Below are 21,977 nucleotides of genomic sequence, written 5' to 3' on the forward strand. Positions count from 1 at the left end.
TGTCTTCAAGCAATATTCACAGGTACATAAAAGAATAAGTTCACCTGATATCCGAGTAGGTATAAACGAATCCACTTTTTATTTCTTCCGGTGAGTGCTGTCGACATATAAAAATTTATCAGGATGTTAGAGGAAATCGTGGAATTTTTGTATGCCAATGGTCATTGCTATTATAAAATACGTAATTGGAATACATGCTAGGTAGTTTGAGAAATCGATATGCACAGACATTTATATGACTTTATTTATGTCCATCAAAAATGATAGACGTATCAGAAAGGTAAAAGCTTCGTTAATGATATGGAGGGAAATCTGGATTAAATTTCTATCTTCTTATAATTACTTATAGAACCGACTCGTTTAACGACCATTTGAATTAAATCATGAAAAAAAAAAGATTTTATTCTATTTGTCACACTGTACGCTAATTGGGGATCAGCGAGGTCGTATTCGGTAGAGATATTATATTTCAGTTCATTATTCATGAGCAGGGCTGAATAATTTTATCGATTTACATTAACCTGCCCAAGCATTTGCATTTAATTTAACGATGATAGTCGAACTCATAAAATATTTGATGGGCGCTCCATCAATGACCGCTGTTCATATTTTCAAATCGTCTATCCTGTCTAGACTAGATGTTCATAAAATGTCTTCACAAGAAAATATCTTTTGCATTCTGATAATACGTACCACCTGGGCAGCTGGTCAGAAACATTGGACAGTCGGATAAATATGTCAGATTTTTTCAAAGAAAACAGGGGTGAAAGAAGGTTTTTCTTCCATACTTTTTCTTCGCCGTAGACAAATTGACTACGAATAGGTTTTCAGTCGTTTAAACAGAAGATAATTGTCAATTACCCTAAAGCCAGATGCCAATTACGTTGCAATTTTCAAGGTTGTATATTATGAGTAAAATACGCACGCAGACCGCCATTATTTCACTATCGCAAAAAATGTCGGTAATTTCAACTTAACAGAAATTGTATGAAAATTACAGCACAGTTCAGCGGAGTTTTTGTGATAACGATTCCAGTGGTCTCTACGCAACCTCCTCATATAAAACCTTGGCCATTTTCCTTTGTTTTATTTTATCTATTTTCCCAACTGTTAATCTCGTTTACTTCGCGAAAATTTTACCTTTTTTATCGAATTTTTGTCCTTTTTGTTCTACCGTTACTGACAATTTTATAAAATTTTAGAAGAAACTATCTCCTGTTTTATTTACCTTTTGTTTGAACGGAGCCAAATAAAGCCTGTCCCATGCCTAGTTGTTTCGCGTTCGATGTGCTATTAATTATCTAAGCTGGAAGTGATAATGCTTGATTCGAATTCCAGAAGAAAGTAAAATGAACAGTTTCAGAACACAGGCTTCAAATTCTGTGGTACTTTCGTTTGTTCTATTTTTTGACACTCGTATTGTTGCAAGCATAATATTCATTTCACTTTTTTTGTCGGTATATTTTCAATACCTAGAGTATCTGTTCTGCAGACTATGATAAAATGGACGTTTTTTTTTTAAATTTTCCGAATTGCAAAAACGGTTTATTCATAGCGAGTCGAGAGCAACGTGAATGTCTACATGAATAGGAGAGCTGTAAAGTATAGAACAGAACACAATGCAGTTCACAATGTACATGTGAAAAATTCAGAATTTTGTGTAAATTCGTTAGAAACAAAATTTCAAGCGTTTCATTCGAACACAGATTTGTTTTTTGTTTGAAGTTATACAAAGGAAAATGGTCAAACTCTTCAAAATCCAATCGATAGGAACACGATAAAAATTCGCCGGTCACTTAATTATAATCGCATAATCAACTGTGTAAATGAAATCCAATTTTCTTCAAATTGAATTTCCACACATAACACACAATTTATTGACCTATTAATCGTATGCCATATAAGGTTATCGTAAAACAAACGAGAGAACCATTACCATAGCTAATTATTGCATACCCATACCCATAAAATCAGGCAAACAATAGCGCGTGAAGTTTAAATTATATAATTAATAAAAAAATCGTTTTTTTTTGTATACTTAGTCACAGAAAATGTGTAATAAAAAAAATTAATTTCAATTTGGATAGTATAGAAGTTTGATATAATTACAGGGGACGTCAGTGAAATTTAGGCATGCTGTCCCACCCGTACAATCAAAGACGCTTAAATATTTGTTTATATGGGTGGAACGCTTCACACATGCGCATTGTAGTTATAAAATCAGATTTGTTTGCATGAGTGAGCCATCTGAAAAACGCCTGAAGCAAATGGATGTCTAAATTGCACTGACATCTACTGTATGTGAATTGTAAGGTTCCCGAATTAACTTTCTATCAACAGTTTCTAGTAATTATTCTATTATCGCTGAGCCCGTTTTGCATCTAATATTGCACCTCAGTGATGCGTAAACTGTCCTAATTAAACGTGTGGTAGGTAACCATTAGATTTTTTGAGTTTAAAATGTTGAAAGCTGTAATGAAACGCACAAATTAATTTAATTGATTTGCGTTGTATCACTTGGCTCCGACATTGATTACAAACCCTAGAACTCTAAATAATTGTTGGCAAAATATGTAATTTTTGCACCTATCTTTCGGCTGCGAATTGGAATTTACATTTTGCGATTAGAGCTAATTGATATAATTGATACCTTTACATTGTTCAGCTTTATCACCTATGTTATTTCTTTGGAAAAAAGTCAACCAACAATGAAGTTGGTCTCGTGCTGTTGTTTCGGTTTTTCCAAATGAGTTTGTTTTCAGCGCGACTAGGGAAGACTGCGTTAGTTTTTTTTTTCAGTAAAATTACAAAGTTCGATTCGACGTTCAAAGCAAGGTGTAAAGAGTGAATTTGCTTTTAACAATTTATTTATTTTCTGTTTGGCAAGAAAGGGATTAAATTTTGCGGCTCAGCTCCTTCTCTTGAACCCTGTGGTTCTTCAACTCCACGAACATCAAAGTGTGTAACATTCGAAACATTAGATATTCTTATGTCCATTCCCCCTTCTTACAGTGAGAAGACCACGAATTTACTATTTCGATACAATGGTTTGTAAAGAAAAGAAGCTGTAGGTCCTACGCAATCCCAGTAGTGCGTAAGGAATGTTTGTGCGTCCGTAACCGTAGTGCGTAAGTTAACGCAGGGTGGAATGGATAAATTTTTCACTAAATTTGCAAATAATTTTTCTTTGCAAGTTTGACAGTATGACAAAAAAAGATGGGTAGATGTGTAGCTACAGTTAGTATACGTAGTACAAGACGAATACGTGAATCTCTTTTCTGTTAGGTTCATTTCGTTCATCCGATTCATCGACAGTGTGGCGGGTGGAACGTTACATTGCTATTACTTCACTGATGTTTGTTTAGGCTCTTACATCACCTTTTCCAGAACAGACAAATCTGAGCAACATGTGTTACTCGAAGAAGTTAATTTGATACTACTATTCAAGCAGTCTCACATGCCAAATGAAACGTGAACTTGAATTGCAATCGAATATTTCCATAATTACATTCCAAATGCGGTATATGTGTGTGTGATTTGATTTCAATTTACAAATTATTTTTCGATTCGAAACCCATATACTAGCTGAATTTAACACAAAAAAAATTTTTTTTTTCCTATTTTCTCTGCTTAGCTTCGACAATCACATCGGAATGGTGTAGCATCACAAATTACTAAAAAGGAAATTGAACGAGCAGCTGATAACAACTGCAATGCCTCTACATTGGTCGGCACGACATCATCCCAAACAACTGAAAATTCCGGATGCATTCCTAATAAAAAAACATCCGGAGACAAAGATACTAGTGGTGCAGTCACGAACGAAAAACATAAAAGTCAATATAAAGAAACTATCGACCAAAAGAAAAATCTCCCGAGGGAAAAACGAATTGAAAAAGTGTATTGGAAAGAGGCTTTTCCACCATTATCAACGTGTAGAAAACATTGTGAAAGGTAGGATAGATTTTCCTTTTTTTTTTGGTGTGTTCTTTATCTCGATATATGTATAAGTATTTGTGTTTATATTCGGTTTTTATTATTTGCTCTTTTTGTTTTTCAATTTAATTTAATTTACTTTCGGCACAATGTAACCATACACATGGATACGTTTTTGGGATTGTTATCGATTTTTCCCCATGTTCGATACACATAGAGCAAATTTTGTGTTCGGATATTCGGATACTCATGTATGCCGCTGTCGAGTAGGAAAGCAAACCTAAACCACATAATATAAATCATATTTGATGTTGAAAAAAAAGTGACCACAAATTCGTATTATGTGAAAAACAAATTTGCTTTTTTGATCAATTGTTATTTAATGATCGTCGTGTAATTCAGACCAACTGGTGTGCATTGATGGCATTGATGTTATTACACAAAATCAAAGTCTCGACTGTTTCCACTGCTTATTGAATATTTATGTGAATTGTGAATGTGTGTTTGACTTGCATAAAGCTTTTCTTCGATTTTACATCCGTATAATCATGACGTTGCTGGTCATCAATTCAGTTCACAAAGTCTAGTCCAAGCAAATTTTTTCACAACAGAATGAAGGCTGCTGGAGATTTTTGCCTTTTTCAATTTGATTCTGAGAAAGTAGAAAGAGAGGACAAAAAGAGAAAAGCGTTCCAAATGGACTAATGTGAACTGACCGTTCAAGACGGATGATTTGACGAAGTCAATGCTCTCACTCATTTTTTTACTGCGAAGTTTTTAAAGGTGTCGCTCTAAATTACGCGCAAACTTAAATTTGGCAAACGAACCGGAATATAGTAGAGAATTATGGTAGGGAATAGTCGAGGCTTGCCGATACTTCCCCTAATATGACGATATACTGCTTTATCGTATGACCAAAAAATGAGCGAATGACAATTTCCACTGAAAATTCAAAGTAATGTATGATTTAGACCTCTAGGGACATAATAATGACGTCACAGCATCGCATTCACGATAATAGTAGATTATTCACCTCTGTCCACATGTTTATTTAGACACTTAGGGAGTTATTGCAATAAACATTTGGACAGAGGTGAATACGCTATTTTATCTACCGACGGCGAAATAATAGCACTTTTTCACTGCTATTATTTCACCTAGGTAGATAAAAAGATTTTATATTCAAGCGAACCAGAAACGTCACATTTCTCACCATTTGGAAAGAGCCAAAACGAAAACAGTTCTTCACACTTTTTCATCCCTGTTGTAAATTTTTGTTCGGAATGTGATGGTACACCTAAATGTAAGATAGTATATGTTACTCGAACCTGCGCTACGCCCACTTCACAATCCAACGTTTTCATCACTTGGGTCAAAATACCCCTTTTTGGTCCTAGTGATTCAATATAAACTTTTCCATAGCTACAAGTTAACTGTGATACTACCTTTACGACGATATGGATGAACTCGTAATTTTGATTCGTCGATGTTTTCCGGTTCGCTGAACTCACTGCTTTGTTACCTGATTTCATTGTACATGGTATAAAGTTGCATCTTTAATCAAATATCTACTTTTCGACGAGGGAATTATCAAACCATCTGAACCATCTCTGAAAACAGACGAATGACCATGCCATGCAGTAACTGTACCGAAAATATGTTTTCACAAGTTTTAATATATGCGTTTTGCTTCAAATTTCCACGAATTGGTCAAAAGTTACATTTTAAATGCATGTTTTCCACAAGGCATTTTCATTTGATTTCGATTTGTTCTGATCTCTTATTTTATTCGTCTGGAGACAAACTGAATCTATCATTAATTCCATACTCAGAATACGACATCATCATGATCTATGTATTTTATCGGTTAAGTGAATTTAATTGAATGTTTAACGTTATTCCACGGAGAGATCCAACAACATTTCAGTTTATTTATGCATTCTGCTAGGTAAATCTTAAGTCTGACATCTCGACGAACTTATGATCCTAATCAATGACATGAATCTTCATTTTTCTCTTTCTTTCTCTTTCACTTTGTTCTAATGCACCGCCATATAATACACCGTATGCAATATGCTTGCAACATGCAACCAGCAATGCAAAATTTACGAAGTCGTGATGATAATTGACACGATAATTTTATTATATTTTTTACTTGAATCAAATCGTCTTGTCGATAGCAGAGTTCATTACTTACATTTGCATAAAATGAGATTTTTGTATTAAACGTGCGAATTTTAGCGAAGTAAAAATGTTCTCAAATAAACAACTTACGTAACGATATCGTACCATCACAAACATTCAAATAAGCAAATAAAATCAATTTCAAGTAAAAAAAATCAAATTCGTAATTGGTTGTGTATCAGCGAGTGAATGAATCGTATTTGACCTCCGATATTTCTAACTTTACAGAGCTGGACTTTTTTTATGTTTTTTTTTTCTATGAAATTCAAGATTGAAATTAATTCGACAAATCACTTACATGTGTTTCGGCACACTAAGCATGTGATAATAGAATACATTGGATGCTGCGAAAGTAATTCATTACGTGAGGCAACTGTCTTTTCTACAAGTGTATAGAGAAAGTGACATATCCGAGCCGAAGGCGAAGCAAGTTGCTACACGAGTTATTTTGCGCGTACCACACGGTTCTTTTCTCATAGCGGAGTCCAATTAATTCTGGTTTAAATCGTGTTCCATGCGAAAGTTGAACATACCAAAGGAATTCGCATAAAATGAACAGTTAATGGATCATTTTCACAGTGGGCAAACTACTATGAAATGGTCAACTTTGGCATGGGGCACGCAATAAAATCTTTTACATAACAAATGAAAGGCTTCGTCTTCGATCAATAAAATTCAGAAAAAAATCTGAAATTTTCGTCTGTTTATATCCCCAATTGTGTTCAAAAAAGGTAATAATGAACTTTCGTTCATTATGAAACAAAGCGAATATTCTACTACACTATGACAATCAGTCGCATTCAGCTAATTATTTTAGCTGTATGGAAACTCCTGAAACAAGTTGATTCTGATTTATAAACCATACGTCCTGTAGCTCAGTGGAAGTCGACCACATCTTCGTTATAATTTCTGCGAATTTTTTTTCATACAAATCACATAATCTTTGTTTGGACCGTACCATCGAACTTTATCTGAATAACAAATTTAGAATTGAATTATCTCCCGTTCATGATTTTCTCATAACAGACTGCGTTGAAATTTATTTTTATATTTGGTTCTTCTTCCACCTTTTCACCCAAAATTCCAATATTCGACCGAATAAGTTCTCTAGCAACGATCAAAATTTTCCAACGCAAATTAACAAGCTCTCCCGTTCTCACATTTTACTTGGATCTTGTATGCATAATTTCAGTTTATATTTTTTTGATTTCATGTCCTAAATAGTCCTTTGAGCGTACAAAATCACTATTCACATAACAACACTAAAACAACACTGATAGCCGGACAGTGTCGAAGAGAAAAGGTCGTTGAGAATGTTGCAGAATAAAAATCACTTAAAAACTTTTGTCAAGGAAATGGTCAAAAAACAGCTTCCCAGCCTCAATTCCATTTTTATGGTGTAGCTGGCCTTACGATCTATTGAAATTTAGTGGTGGCATGTCCGGGAAGTTCCCGCTAAATCGTTTCAGTTAGTCAGAGAAAATCGGAAAAATCACTTAAAAACTTTTGTCAAGGAAATGGTCAAAAAAACAGCTTCCCAGCCTCAATTCCATTTTTATGGTGTAGCTGGCCTCACGATCTATTGAAATTTAGTGGTGGCATGTCCGGGAAGTTCCCGCTAAATCGTTTCAGTTAGTCAGAGAAAATCGGAAAAATCACTTAAAAACTTTTGTCTTTTTGTGGAAAAAGTTCCACCAATAACAATCGAATTGGGCCGCAATATTTAGTACTTAAAAGTACCGTAAGTACCATAGTGAAATCAACAAAATGTTTTTACGCATAATTTTTTGAACTGTTCATAGAAATTAGCAATGTCTACACTCCGATTTTCGACCTCCGTAAATTAGGTGTATGTGGTTGCTAGAGAGGTGCTTAGCAATATGAATGTGAAACTCGTCACGATTCTATCTACAAACCGTCCATGCCTGTGTATACAAGTTTCATGAGGTTGTATGCAATTAAACCCGTTATATATAGTTCAAAATCAGCAATTTTGTAATCTTATCGAACGATTTTTCTGTGAATTTTTTTTGTTATTAAAATAAAAGCCAAAAAACGTAAAGATGCAATCGTCTTGTGTATATATAACTTAAATCTAAATCGACTGTATGACATGCTTAAAAACCATGATAAATAATTGCTGTTTAATGTTTGCCTCAGATTTTCCATGATAACGTAACGTATATAGACGTTGACGTTCCTACAATTATAGGAATTAATGTCTAGATAATGTATATCACCGCGGCTCGTATTTTATATTTTCATTTTGCATAACATTGTATGTTATATGGTTTCGTCTTTATGGCTTTTTTTATGGATATGAAAATGTTTACTCGATTTAGCGGAAGTTTCCGTACACAAGACGACTTCTTCTGTTTTTTTTTCTCCTCTATCGAGTGGAAAATTATTTTATTTGACTTTTTTAAGGTAAAAAGTGCTTAAACGGAGTCACACGGTAAATAATAAAATATTTTAAGCGCGTAATTAAAAACATTGTTTCTCATGACGGAAGACACAATGTCAATATAAATTAGTTCATTAGAGCTTTTCGCTCGGAGCCATTTAACGGAACAACATAACCATACAATTGAAATATACGACGAATTAACATTTAAATTGAAAATTTTCTCTCATTGCATATCATCAACTGTAATAATTGATCAATGAAGCTATATTGTAAGTTGTCAGACGTGTCAGTCGGCTACAGCTAGAAACATTTTTTCGCTTCCTTTTTAACGAATTCTACTCAAATGGAACGTACAGCCAAAATCATTTATGTTTATTGAAGATCGAAGTACTAGATTTGGTATTTATTTCAGTCCAGTAACCGGGCAAGATTTAGACATTTTGCAAATGCCACTCTGAGCGCCACCTGGGTACTGTCCTGATTTATTTAAAAATATTAGCACATTATGCACCATTATGATCTTAATCTAAAGAAAACTAGCCAATACATGAGTTCGGAAGGGAGGTCAATTATTATGAAACAGAACAGTATACCCTTTAAATCTTTATATAAAGCACCATCAATGTGTTTCAATGGGCTAGCCTCTAAAGCTACAGAAAGAAAAATTAGAGAAAAATTTGGAATCCAAATTTGGATGGTTTTTTTGAACAGAATCGATTGAAAACCCTTACTTCTATTAGCTTCAGCTCGCTTCTACACTGAGACGTAAAGTTAGCAGCCGACGACGGTTCATTTCTCTGGCTTACATGTCTATAATCCATAAAACGATGGAAAGGTAGAAATTGTACAACTACGCAAAGATAAACCATGAAAACCATTTATATCGTTCGTAACTTACATCCTGTGACCGTATTGAAGAAAAATATTTACCGAAACCATTAAAAAAACCTATTTATGCAAATTTTATAAATAAATTTCCATTTGATGGATGTGTATATTTCATTTTAACCTCAAACAAACCGCATATTCCTAAACAAAGAAAAGCTGAATTTAAATTGAAAAACAATAACCTCAATTTACGAATTAAGGAGAGAAGAAGATACTTATTATGTCTTCAAACAACCAGTTTTACATACCATTAACATGAAAGATTGGCCTATTTTATTCATCATACATTATAGTAGCATTCCAATTATCCCATCAAAAATTTGAAATTCTAATGAAGGAATAGACTGTTTGTGAGGAAATTGAATTATATAAGAGATTTTGTAATAATTTGAATAACAGGGATAATATGTCCTTTACATAGATATTTGAACATGAATAAATAGTTTTCATTTGGAGTTAATGAATAAATCCGAGATGATGTTATCTCGGCTACGTACTTGTTTATTTATTAGGAACGTCTCTCTAGCTCAAACTTTGATCGCATCGTAAATACCACTGTCGTACAATATAACCGGCGTATGTATGCACTGGGAAAGATTAGAGAATATTTTGAAAATATTAGGTGACAATTTACAGCCGTATAATAATTCCATGGATGAAAGGAACGTTTTGCTGGTTGATAATAGAACTTAATTTCATTGTTCCAATTCAGTTGCGGACACAAAATTTATGTATAACATTGTTGAGCAGCAAAACGGTAATTTTGAGCTAATTTCCATTGATTGAAAATTATAAGTTGCGGAATTTGTGAAGACTATTTTATGACATCACAGTGTCGTTACATTCCCACAAAACGATTTTCTCGGATGTAAGGCAAATAGGAGAAGATGACAATATAATTGGCAATCACTTTCTGTATAAATGAGAGGAAATATATGAATGTGGGTCATAACTTTGTCTACATCTTTCCTCCTCGGGTTCTGCGGGCGATTCATTCAAAAGTTGACGAGATGGCTCAGCTCAGCTCCAACAAAATGATCCGGATTCGATTCCCGTGTCAGACAGGGAATTTTTCTACCGATTATATCATCGCATTGCTAATGTCGTAAAGTTCAATCAAGCTTCATAATTTGGATAGTTGTAGTGTGTCTGGTGGCTGCAACGATGTATAAAAATGAATGACTTAGGTATTTGGGTCACACACTGTAGATTTGAGTCCATTAGCCTACATTTAGGCGAGATGTGAATTAAGCACATCAGAGAGAGTGTTTACATGCTTCAAGGCGTGGTTCAGAAGTCGTGTTATTGGCCGTAAACGGCTATTAGGTGAGGTTTCTAAACGAACAAATAAAACTAAATTTGAAAAGCGGAAAGGGGTTAAAAAACACGAGCAACTCGAGTAGCACGCAATATATCATTTATGTTCATGAACAACATTTTTCTTAGTGAAGCTGTTCCTCGATTAAATCTTTGGACATTTAAGTGCATCTCGTTATATGAGATCTAGAAAATCAATTAAATTGATTTCTGATGGAATTTTTTACGATTAAATCGTTATGTCGTCTGGATTTGTTTGTAATCTCCAATTGCAGCGGATTATTATTTCAAAGAAAACTTATCACAAAATGAAAGAAATCAACAACCCTTAAGTTGTAATGGTCAGCCTTTGATACCAACCGGCTTCAAGTTATTAGCTGCTGTTATTGTATGACTTTAACAGTTGAAACGGAAAAACCATTTTTTGCGTAATTACAACTTGCTAACCGCTTACAGATTTTAAATTTGCAAATTAAGAAAAGTTTTTTTTTTGAAACAATAAAGTTTGCCAAACATTTAAGTAAATACAAGTTTACGACTTATATTTGGTTTCGCTGCTATTTGTTCTCTCGTAGGATTTCTACAAAAAAAAGAAGAAGAAGAAGAAAGAAATCCATAATTATGTTGGACCGACACAAAAGTTCTCTTTTGTTTGCAAAAAAGTTTGTTTAATTTCTGGATGTAGTTTCTCCTCTTAATAGTAGAATGCTTTTCTATTGCAGTTTTTCGAAATCAAGGGCTTAACAATTTGACAATGAAATAAGTTTTTTTTATCCTTCTGTTGTCGTTCATTGTACATTATGTGATTAGTGTCAGGAATCAGAAAAATGTTTTGTTTGATTTCATACACAGGAAAGCTAACAACAACAATAACAGCACCAAACAAAAAAAAAGTGAATTAGAAGAACTGTGTTTTGTAGAGTTTTTTTTTCTTTCTTTCTTCATCCTTTCGGGTTCGTTTGATGGATTATTGTACCGAAGCTCTTGTGTTGAACTTGTTGCAAAGTTGTGAAATGTTTTGTCTTTGTTCGACCTTTGATTGTATAATTTCGATAATGTCCATTGCATTGGCAACTTAAGAAGGGGGAAGCACAAAGAATTTTTATTTGAAAATCTTTGCAGTCTTGGTGGTATCACAAACACCAATTTTCAGACTCAAAATCAAATGTACATTGTACAGTCAGTGGCGTCAATGGTGGCCATTTTTTACGGTGGAGCTGACATCCAGTACTACCATCTCAAATTCTTATTTTGTTCGGTTTGGGTCTTGGTGGTTCCATTGCATTCGTTATTAGAAACAGCAAATTTCCTACTCTAAATCAGATGTATTTTGAAAACAAAAAACAGTAAAAAATACAATTCACTTATTGTTAGCTTTAAGAGTGATATCTCGAAATCTTCATGCCATCTGGATTTTTGACGAGTATGGTACCCATCGAATCTTTGCTTCATTACGAGTTCAACGAGGTATATCTCGCCTCTCTCGAAATTGTCGTTTTCGTGGTAGAGCTGTTTGAAAAATCGGTGGTTTTCGGGTGGAAATTTATTCATCCTGATTATCTGTAGTAATAAAAGGTCGACTTCGTTCAAATTTTAGGGGATTGTAGTGCTAGACTAGACTGATCACATAAGCTACCAAATACGTCGGGCTGTTGGCTGTACTGGCTTCTATTCAGTGACTGTATTAAGAAAAATTTTCTCTGACTACTAACGCATCAGCTTAGGCTTCCTAAAAATATAAAAACTTGTGCTGGAGGGACTATTGGCATTAAGAGATAGGGCAATTTCTAAAATGTCACCTATTACTCCAAAGAAATTCCGACCGGTTTGTCGACCACTTTAATTTTTTTCACATTAAATGTAATTTACACAGTTCCTTGGTACCTGAGCTTTCCAATGATAATTTTCCTGACTTTACTTCTTACATAAAATGTGAAATTTGTTGACTTTTATGAAGCAGCAAAGTTTATGGTTGGTTGGATGAGTGTGATAAATGCTCCTAGGACGCTGGGCTACATTATGGAACAGTAGCCCCGCGACATCTGTGTTACGCGATACGCTTCGGTACTACTAATATCCAAATCACTACTTGCTGTTTGGACGATGAATTGTAAGCATCGTTGGAGACAGTCACGTCCATTTTTTTGGTCTTTAAAGATGATCTTCAGGGCGGTACAAGTTTGATATGTTTGTAGAAATGGATTGGCGAATATGATTGACTAAGTATCATTCATAGTTTCATAGTTAGTAATCTGTTGAAAAGTAAAATTAGAGACTCGTGAATCGTAAAAATTTTTGGTTCCTTAAATCACCTAACCTAACAAGGGGTAGGGTAATCTCGCACACCACACAAATTCATGGTGTGCGAGATTGACCTCTAAGTGGTGAATCTCGCACAGTCATGACTTTTCGTTACATGTCGTAAAAGGACGCATACTATGATCGCGTGTGCGAGATTCCCCGACACCCCTAACAACCCTAAAGACGACCGCTTCGACCGCTACCTGAAAAAATTCTTTACTCAAAAAACCTTCACGGTGACGAAAGAAACCTTTCTTCAAGACAAACGAAAAAAGAGAGTCAAGTGGAACTGGATCGAAAATCAAAAAAAAACTCACAGTCAACTCGGCAAACGAAAATTCGGTAACAAAAATCGGAGCAGAATATACAAAGCATCAAGGGCGGCATTCAGCAAGTTCATTCACTACTTAAGGCCAGGCATTCAGACACTCATTAAGGGCAGGTATCCAGACACTCAAAAATTCACACATTCAGAAATTCACTAAGGGCAAGTATCCAGACATTCATTAAAGGCAGGCAATCAAACGTTCATTTCTTAATGCAGGCATTCAGACAATACAAAAACTTCGCAAGGAAACTCGGAAATGCAGATATGGATAGGTGGTGGGGAATAATTTATTTATTTATTTATTTATTTATAGATCAAATAAACAGGATATCTCCCAATAACATATTTAATCTTAAATGAAACAATAGAATAGACAAAATCAAGAATCTAATCATCATCAATTAACTAATACGAGCCAAAAAGGTCTAGAAATCGAACTTATTCTTGACCCGCGATTTGAATGAATGAAACGAATCAGTAAATAAATTTAACTCAGGAAAAAACGTGTCATGATTCCGCTGTATACGGTGTATCGGTTCATTATCCTCAATGTTGGATGAAACAGTTGGTAGGTAAAAGACTCGTTGATGTTGTAGGCGACTCGGTCTGACTTGGTTGTGATACGACAGTGAATTACTTAAAGATGTATCAATGATGTTGTGCATAATTTTGTACAAAGTGATTTCATCGTTCTCCAACCGCCTTGATTCCAGCGAGTGCATTTTCATGAATTTTAGTCGATCACAGTATTCTGGTTTAGCCAATCCGAATTTGAAATAATACATCCTAGTGAACTTACGTTGCACCCTCTCGATGATTTTATTGTACTTTTCGTAGAAAGGACTCCAAACTGTAGAACAATATTCCAACCGACTACGAACAAGTGAATTATACAACACGACCATACTTTCAGGATTTTTGAAAAACTTTCCGCAACGAAAAACAAAGCCCAACATCTGATATGCTTTACGGGTGGTAGCATCAATATGCGTTTTGAACGAAAGTTTGTCATCAATCCACACACCAAGGTCACGCTTCAAATTGACTATTCAATATCGTATCACCAATCTTATATTGATATTCAAGCTTTTTCCTGTCAGTTTTATGGGTGAAAGTCATTATGGCACATTTTTTTACGTTTAAATCAAGTCGATTTTCTTTACACCATTCCTGAAGTTGGTTAATTTCCAGCTGAAACATGTAGCAATCACCACCAGTGACAATCTTGCGGATTAATTTCAAGTCATCAGCAAAGCCAAATCCTGTAGACAACATCGACAGCAAATCATTAATGAATATAGTAAACAAGAACGGACCAAGAATTGATCCTTGCGGAATTCCTGACGTCGGGGTGATTCTCTTAGAACTCGTTCCTCCGATACGGACACATTGAGATCGATTCGACAAATACGACTTAAACCATTGCACCATCGGCTTACTGAAACCAAAATTATCCAATTTTTTTAACAATAAACCGTGCGACACACGATCAAATGCTTTTGCAAAGTCTGTATAGAGCGCATCTACTTGTCCTGCATTAGCCATCGACTCGGATACAGAGTTCACAAATTCCATCAAATTCGACAGAGTTGATCGCTTACTGAAAAAACCATGCTGTGAAGGGTGAATCAAATGCTTAAACTCATCGAATAGTCGATTAAAAATCAATCTCTCGAAAATTTTCGATACTGAGCAAATAATAGATACAGCCCTATAGTTCGTAACGTCTTGCTTGTCACCCCCTTTAAAGATTGGTGAGACAAAACTAGTTTTCCATGCATGGTAATGGTAACGGAGTGAATGGTGTTCGTGGAGTATACCTTGGTTGTTGATGTTATTATGAAATAACATCGTTTCTCACCAGCAGCATTCACTGTTAATCGTTTAAATGCCGAACTTGCAGCTTTACGTAGAGCATCACCATTTGATGATAATTTTAATAATAATTTGAAGTGCCACAAGCAGATTCCAAATTATTTCGGACGCAAATCCACAAATCCACAGCTTCTTTGGGACCGTCTGTCTGCTCTATTTCTTGCATATTTACTCATCATTTTGATTGTATTCGATAGTAATTTGGAAGTTTCGAAAGATTGCTCACACAACTACTGGAAAGTTCGGTCAAATGTCCAAAATCAGAAAGCCTTGTCACTCAAATAAAAACCTCATTCTAATCAAACAACATGTTCCATTAAATCTATCAACTAATCGAAGTCGTTTTGACGGCAACACTCACCGTCCCAATAAATCAATTCTCATGTTCTCACGTGTTCTGTGCGATATAAATGACACTAACGTAGGGTGGATGGATTTAATTTATAAGAAAAAGAAAGTCATTTGGAAACGACTTAGGTATGACAGTGTAGAAGAAGAATTAGAAGATTAGGATTATGATAATCGATACTTTACGCTTTGTAGTTTGGTTTGAATTTTTTGGTTTTCGTTCGTCTGGATTTTCTGTCTTTCTTCTCAATGTGACGATGCCGTTTTATCATAATTGATACGGTGAAGAATACTTTTTTTTCTGTACACGACGCAAGGTTTAAAATAAATCAGTTCGTCAATTGATAAGAGCTGATTCAACTGCTGCGTATACTCTAATTTATTTTCGAAGGCAGCACAAATCAGTTCAATAATAATAATTCATAATTATAGCTGGCATATAGAATTTCGATAGTGATATTAGTGATTAGAAAAATCGCTCCCGTTAATCTACAATGTTAACTGAAAAAGTAATAGTGTTGTAATGGTAATTCAACGTCGTTGCCGTGTTTTAACACACCATAGACAATTTACGACGTTGATTTTTCTACTGTTGTTTTTCCACTGTTTAATAATCTCATAAGAGAGGAGAACAGAAAAAAAAGACGAATCCAATGCAATGTAATCGAAGTTCGATTCGACTCAAAATGAAAGTGTTACACACGTAAAGCCAGTGAGTAATGTGTTGATGAAAATGTGTGGTGTCTAAAGCAATGGCGATAAGCTAGAAGCGAGTCAAGATTCTGCAACGTGTACAATCAACTTAAATCTTTCAATTGTTGCTAATGCTCACAGATAAAACTGTCGTGTGTGTATAGAGTGCACGGGAAAGCAAGGATGTAAAAAAACAAATAAAAATCAAATAGAAGGTGAATGTACATGGGATTCGATTCGATCAGGTCAGGGTTGTATAGTAGTTTCAGATTATTTCGAATAAAATTTATGTGCTGTACAGACAATGACCGTTGCTAACTGAACTTCCGCTGCTCGTATAGGCTATTAGGTAAAAGTTTTTATCGTTTGTGGATTACTTGCTAAACTAAACTCAAATAAAATTTTGATGTGATGCGGTTAACGTTACAGAGTTTTATTTGTTTCACGTCGTTCCATATGTTGTCGTCAAAAGTCAAGAGAATCGTTTGACTCATACCCAAGTGTGGAATGGAAGAAATGTAAAGTGGACCGAGAGCGATCATGTGGAACGAATGGAACGAATAAAACAGGCAAAGAGAAAAAACTTATCTTGAGTTTAGTTTATGAATTTTCTACCATATTTTCGTAGAGAACAAAATGATCTTTTATTAGAATGCAATAATGAATCGGAAATCAATTGAATGCACGGGCTAATTATTTATTCATTTTGATTTGAAAGGCAAAAAACGTTTCTGTTTAATTCACAAACAAGAAATGCAATATGTTTGGTGCTAATTGAACAGCTGCTGATATTAAAATATTAAACCTCCGCGCCCGTTCGAGAGTTTTCAATATTGAAATGAATGAAAAAGGAAAATCATTCACAAAAAGAAATGAATAGAGAGGAAGAATGTAATGAAAATTAATTGTTCGGTAGAATGAGCTCTCATAAAAAACTTTTGGTTTTCTAATTAAATTTTTATTTTTGAACGTAAACAAAATTCTCTTCCTTGTTTTACGACTCCTTTTCAAAACAATCCACCAATTTCTAATTTGATTGAACGAAAAAATGAAATTTTCCTTTTTTTTTCTCTTTATGTTCAACTTTCTTCCTTCTTTTTTTTTAGGTACTCAAATCGACAAATCGAACGACAACAGCAGCAGCAGCAGCATCGTCATCACCACGCCGAACAGCTTTCCCGTTCCAATATCCAGCTTATGAACACATCTTCATTGAGCTTGATAAATATTCAACCGAAAAATATCGTAACATCAGCAGCAACACCAACCAGAAGTTCATTAAGAAATCGAAAAAATTTTCATTTAATTAAATCATCATCATCATCATCAGCACCGTATATTGACAACAGCTGTAAAAAAACTGAAGTTCTATTCGATTCTACAAAGTGTATTTGCAATCCACACAAACATTATTTTGCTGACAGTGTCGAAAAATCGCACTTTATTAGTAGGACACGCGGCATCGATTCAAATAATAATATAAAAACCGAAACAGTCGATTCAGTGTTGTTGTGTCGTCGTAATAATGATGGGGTTGTAAATGAGTTTAATCCAAATCATACAGACAAAATCAATTCGATCGCGTACAACGACACTAGTGGAACCGATTCAATAGTGCGTCATCGTCATAATCAATCCGAACGATTCAATGAGTCGATAAGTGTTTGCAGTGATTGTAACAGGAAAAACGTAAACAATCAATTATTGAACGAAATCCAATACGCTAGTGATGTAAATGTAGTGCCAAAGTTTAATCAATTAATATCTTCCATTGTAAGACTTCATGTGCAATTGTTAACACACAATTTGTGTTCAATAATCTTTGATTTATGCGACCGCTACGTATATAACGAACTGAATAAACTTACGTATGTTAAGCTTTTATGTGATAGAGTGAATTTGATCAGATGTAGTTTGAAACAAAATTATTGTAAAAGTTCCTTCATAAATACGACTATGGCGTGGTTACGTTCAATGAAACTTAAAGAACGGCTTGCCGTTGGATTATGTATTACATTAGTGTTGATGACAGTGCTATTGTTAGCCGATTTGCAGCTAGACCTAGGTGTATCCCGTAATCATTTAATGTCTTCACATGGCAAAATTCGTTATGTGAATGACGAGGATAAGAGCGGAGTTTTTATGGACTTTGTTCGGAAGCTTCAGAATGGGTAAGTTAAGTTTTCAAGAAAATAAAAAAATAAAAACTTTTTGTTTCGCGTTCTATTTTTACTCCGAAACAGACGACTCATTTGAATATTATACCACAAATTCAAATTCGATTAGAAGAATAATATAATATTGACCTCATCGTAAAATACCATGAAAAAAATATTTATTCAATTCGTATTTTCGTCACTCAAACTGATCAAACAACAATTAAAATGTATTAACATCGGTAATGGCGTAAAGTGTTTGAATGATTCTGTTTTATGTAATAAATAATAAGTCAACCTTCGATTTGTTGCGGTGAAACATCGTCGATTCGAGCTACAATACAACTCAATATCGAAAAAAAATAAAATTGAAAAAATAAAATGAAAATGTCGAATTGTTGAAAACATGGAGGATTTGATAGAATGGATGTAATGGTACGGTATTGATAGAATTTCAATTGAATGTGAACAGAAGAGGTTAGTGAAATCGGTATTGACAAAGGTTAAACGATGCGATTTACTCTCTCTCTCTCTCTCGTTTCACTTTTGTTCCATGGGTTTTGAAGTCTCTAATTCACTCCACATACCTACCTTTCGTGCTATAAGATGAGTTGGCATGAGAATGGTAGAACAGATTACTGCTATATATACATGACGACGTGGAGGACCGAAAATTCTTAGAAGAATCCCGGGTCGATTTTATTTTGACTTTGAGTTTAGACGGATATTCGAATCCAATGTTTAAAGTAATGGCTCACTTCATCGTCAAAGAGCATAAAATTCCATTAGCTTGGACGGAAATCTGTTGTCCATTACTCTGAGTAGAATAGAATAAGGTTAGGCAGTTACCAATAGTAACCTATAGTTTTGATATAACACTCTTCCTATAGTGATCAATATAGCAATATGGATAATAGTATAACTCCTGTACATTTGTTGATAATGGCATAACTTAACGTAGTTTTGTAACATAGTATGGCCACAGATTTAGGATAAAGATTGGTAATCTTAGATTACATTTTCAACAAAACGCTGAAGTAAGATTTCAAGGATGCTTGAAGAGGACTTCAATGAATGTGGTCATTTCTATTGATTTACAGCACAACGACCGTTCGCAAATGACGTCCCATTACTTTACGGATTATGAAAACCCTAAATTTGTAAAAAAAACTGTCACGCTTTCTCGAACAACGACGTGATGTCAGTTGTGGACGGTTCCATTGACAGCCCCACAGTGAAGTGAGTTCTTAACAGAAGAAATAGTTCTAATACAGTCGAGGAAAAATAAGAAGTTACAATTACAATCCAACTCTCCTTATTCAATCCCCATGCATTACCAATGTTACGACTGTTACGACATGTGGATTGAATAACTTCAATTGGATTCTATTAGTTGAAAATGTAATTCTTTTTTCTCGTACTGAAATACAACAATTTCTCTACGCATATTGTAGTAACTGCAATTTCTTTCTGCCAAAATTTGCACGCTCGTATCCAGGCATATTGTCCGTGTTGTCATTTCACTAAAACGAATTCCCGATCTCGACAACGAAAATAGAACGCTGTCACTCATTTTGTGTCGAGATTGTAGGTGCGGCGCTGTTTTAGCTACAGGTTTATTTGACTGAGGAACCGCAATAACTCCTTATTATGGCAGATTCCGCCGTTTCAAGAAAAAATCGTATATTCAAGCATTAGATTGATCCTTCCTCTATTGCCTCAAAGTGTTAAAAATTTGATCTGAGGTAACTGGTCATACAAAACCATTGCAATTGTCGGAGGTCTGCATTTTAAAACCCATATTCTCCGCCATCAAAATTTTTTCTCCGCCAATAACGGATTTGTTTCATAGTTTTACAGATATCCCAAAAAAGATAAATTCAACGACGATCGGCTTTGTATGAAAAGCTCAGATGCGGCTTCGGAAAATCTTTTGTTTTAAATTTGTCTTACGGTACTTTCCTCTGTAGCGCAATTGCAGCGTAAATTTATCTTTTTTGTGATAGCTGTACACGCTCTATCGTCTCCAGCAAGTTTTGTTCGTTCACCATAGAAACTCTGGCGTCCGCTGATAGACGATTTTACGGATTTTGAAAATTTACCATAAGCACATCTCCGAGTTATGTTGGAGGCCAAAACTTTCGGGGATGGATAGAGACGGAAAAACTGTGGAAAAAAATCCGCTTCCGCGCGTTAAAAAATGTTGATAGCGGAGGTCGTTCGGAGGCTTTTAAGTTGCAATTTTTTAATCAGTCATGAAAATGTGAAACAAAAAGCGGACTTTCATCTCAAAATGGTACGGTAATATGCACCTGCTACCTTTCGTAACTATACGGATTATATCAGTTGATTACAAAGTTTGTTAAATATGTGAAGGAGTAGATTTTATGTCTTCGCAAGCGAATGCGTATCCGACAACCAATAAGAATATAAAAACTTATTTCGTCATTTGTCAATAGATTGTAGATTGAAATTAACATGTAGTAATCCTCAACAATATAGCCGAATTACCCAACAATTCCCCAACCCAGAAACCGTACAGTGCATTTAACTTTTCTGCGAGTGTGTAATTATTTTGATAAAAATTATCTCATCGTTTCATAATTTTCCATCCGATCCCATTGAACATCTTAAGCGTAAACATTCTAACAAAATAAAATTATCCTCTTATCTCGGGATATAATTAATTTCAAAGTTAATAGCCACAGATAAGCCTACTTTCCAGAAACCTATTTCAGTTCTTTTATATAGATTACTTTTGCTACTCTCTTCTCTACCGTGTACTCGTGTCTTATGTCAACATTTATTTCTTACAATCTCAATGTTAGAGTAGTCCTACCACCAGTAAAGTGGTTTGAACAAAAATAAAAGTACAATCCACTTCCTTTCATAAACAACCACTACAGAATATTACGAAGGTAATTCAATAAAATTTATGGCAAACGGTCTAAGTAAATATCCGAATATACAAGTATCAGATTTCGTGCCGTAATGTTTTGCTCTCCTCGTGCGTAATTTTGCTGAACTCAATGAACACAACTCTTATGGTCCACTAAACAGCACACAATTCGATGCTGTAACCCATGAACAGAAAACATAATATACCCACCACACGGACACACACACATACGGTCCATCTCTAATTCAAACACACAAAACGTAGATAAACAGAAAATAGGAAATATTCGATGTTCGCATTACGTATTTATTCTCATGTTACCAATGAATCAATATTAAAATACCTTAACAGAATTTCCACATAATAGATAAATGAAATGTACATCTTGCTGATTCTCACATAACAATAATATCTTTTGTAGTTCCTTACACACAAAATGTGATGAAGTCTCGCAAATCTCGAAAATCTCTGTATTTAACACGAGAAAAACGTATTGTATAGTTAATTTCCATTTCCGTGTTGTATATAAAATGCTATACATTGTATACCGTATGTATATATACGGTGCTATGCCATCCACTGTAAATATTGTTACAGTCGTAGGCATTAACCTATGCAGTATTACATAACAACAAATGAGATATT

At 34.7% G+C, this 21,977-nt stretch overlaps 1 protein-coding gene across 5 annotated transcripts in view; it reads left to right on the top strand.

Moving 5' to 3' along the window:
- Positions 1-21,977, top strand: part of LOC119070472 (extracellular serine/threonine protein CG31145) — a 109,067-nt gene that overhangs the window by 32,747 nt on the left and 54,343 nt on the right. For 3 of the 5 annotated variants that reach the window (XM_037174830.1, XM_037174828.1, XM_037174829.1), the window contains 2 exons: positions 3,635-3,954; positions 17,384-18,448. In XM_037174830.1, coding sequence (XP_037030725.1) covers positions 17,475-18,448 — 974 coding nt within the window. In that variant the 5' untranslated portion in view covers positions 3,635-3,954; positions 17,384-17,474. Of the gene's footprint in view, positions 1-3,634; positions 3,955-16,098; positions 16,297-16,334; positions 16,627-17,383; positions 18,449-21,977 lie in introns of those variants that run through there. The other 2 variants (XM_037174832.1, XM_037174831.1) reach the window with 2 other exon arrangements.

The sequence above is a fragment of the Bradysia coprophila genome (assembly GCF_014529535.1).
Source record: "Bradysia coprophila strain Holo2 chromosome X unlocalized genomic scaffold, BU_Bcop_v1 contig_79, whole genome shotgun sequence".
Lineage (NCBI taxonomy): Eukaryota > Metazoa > Arthropoda > Insecta > Diptera > Sciaridae > Bradysia > Bradysia coprophila.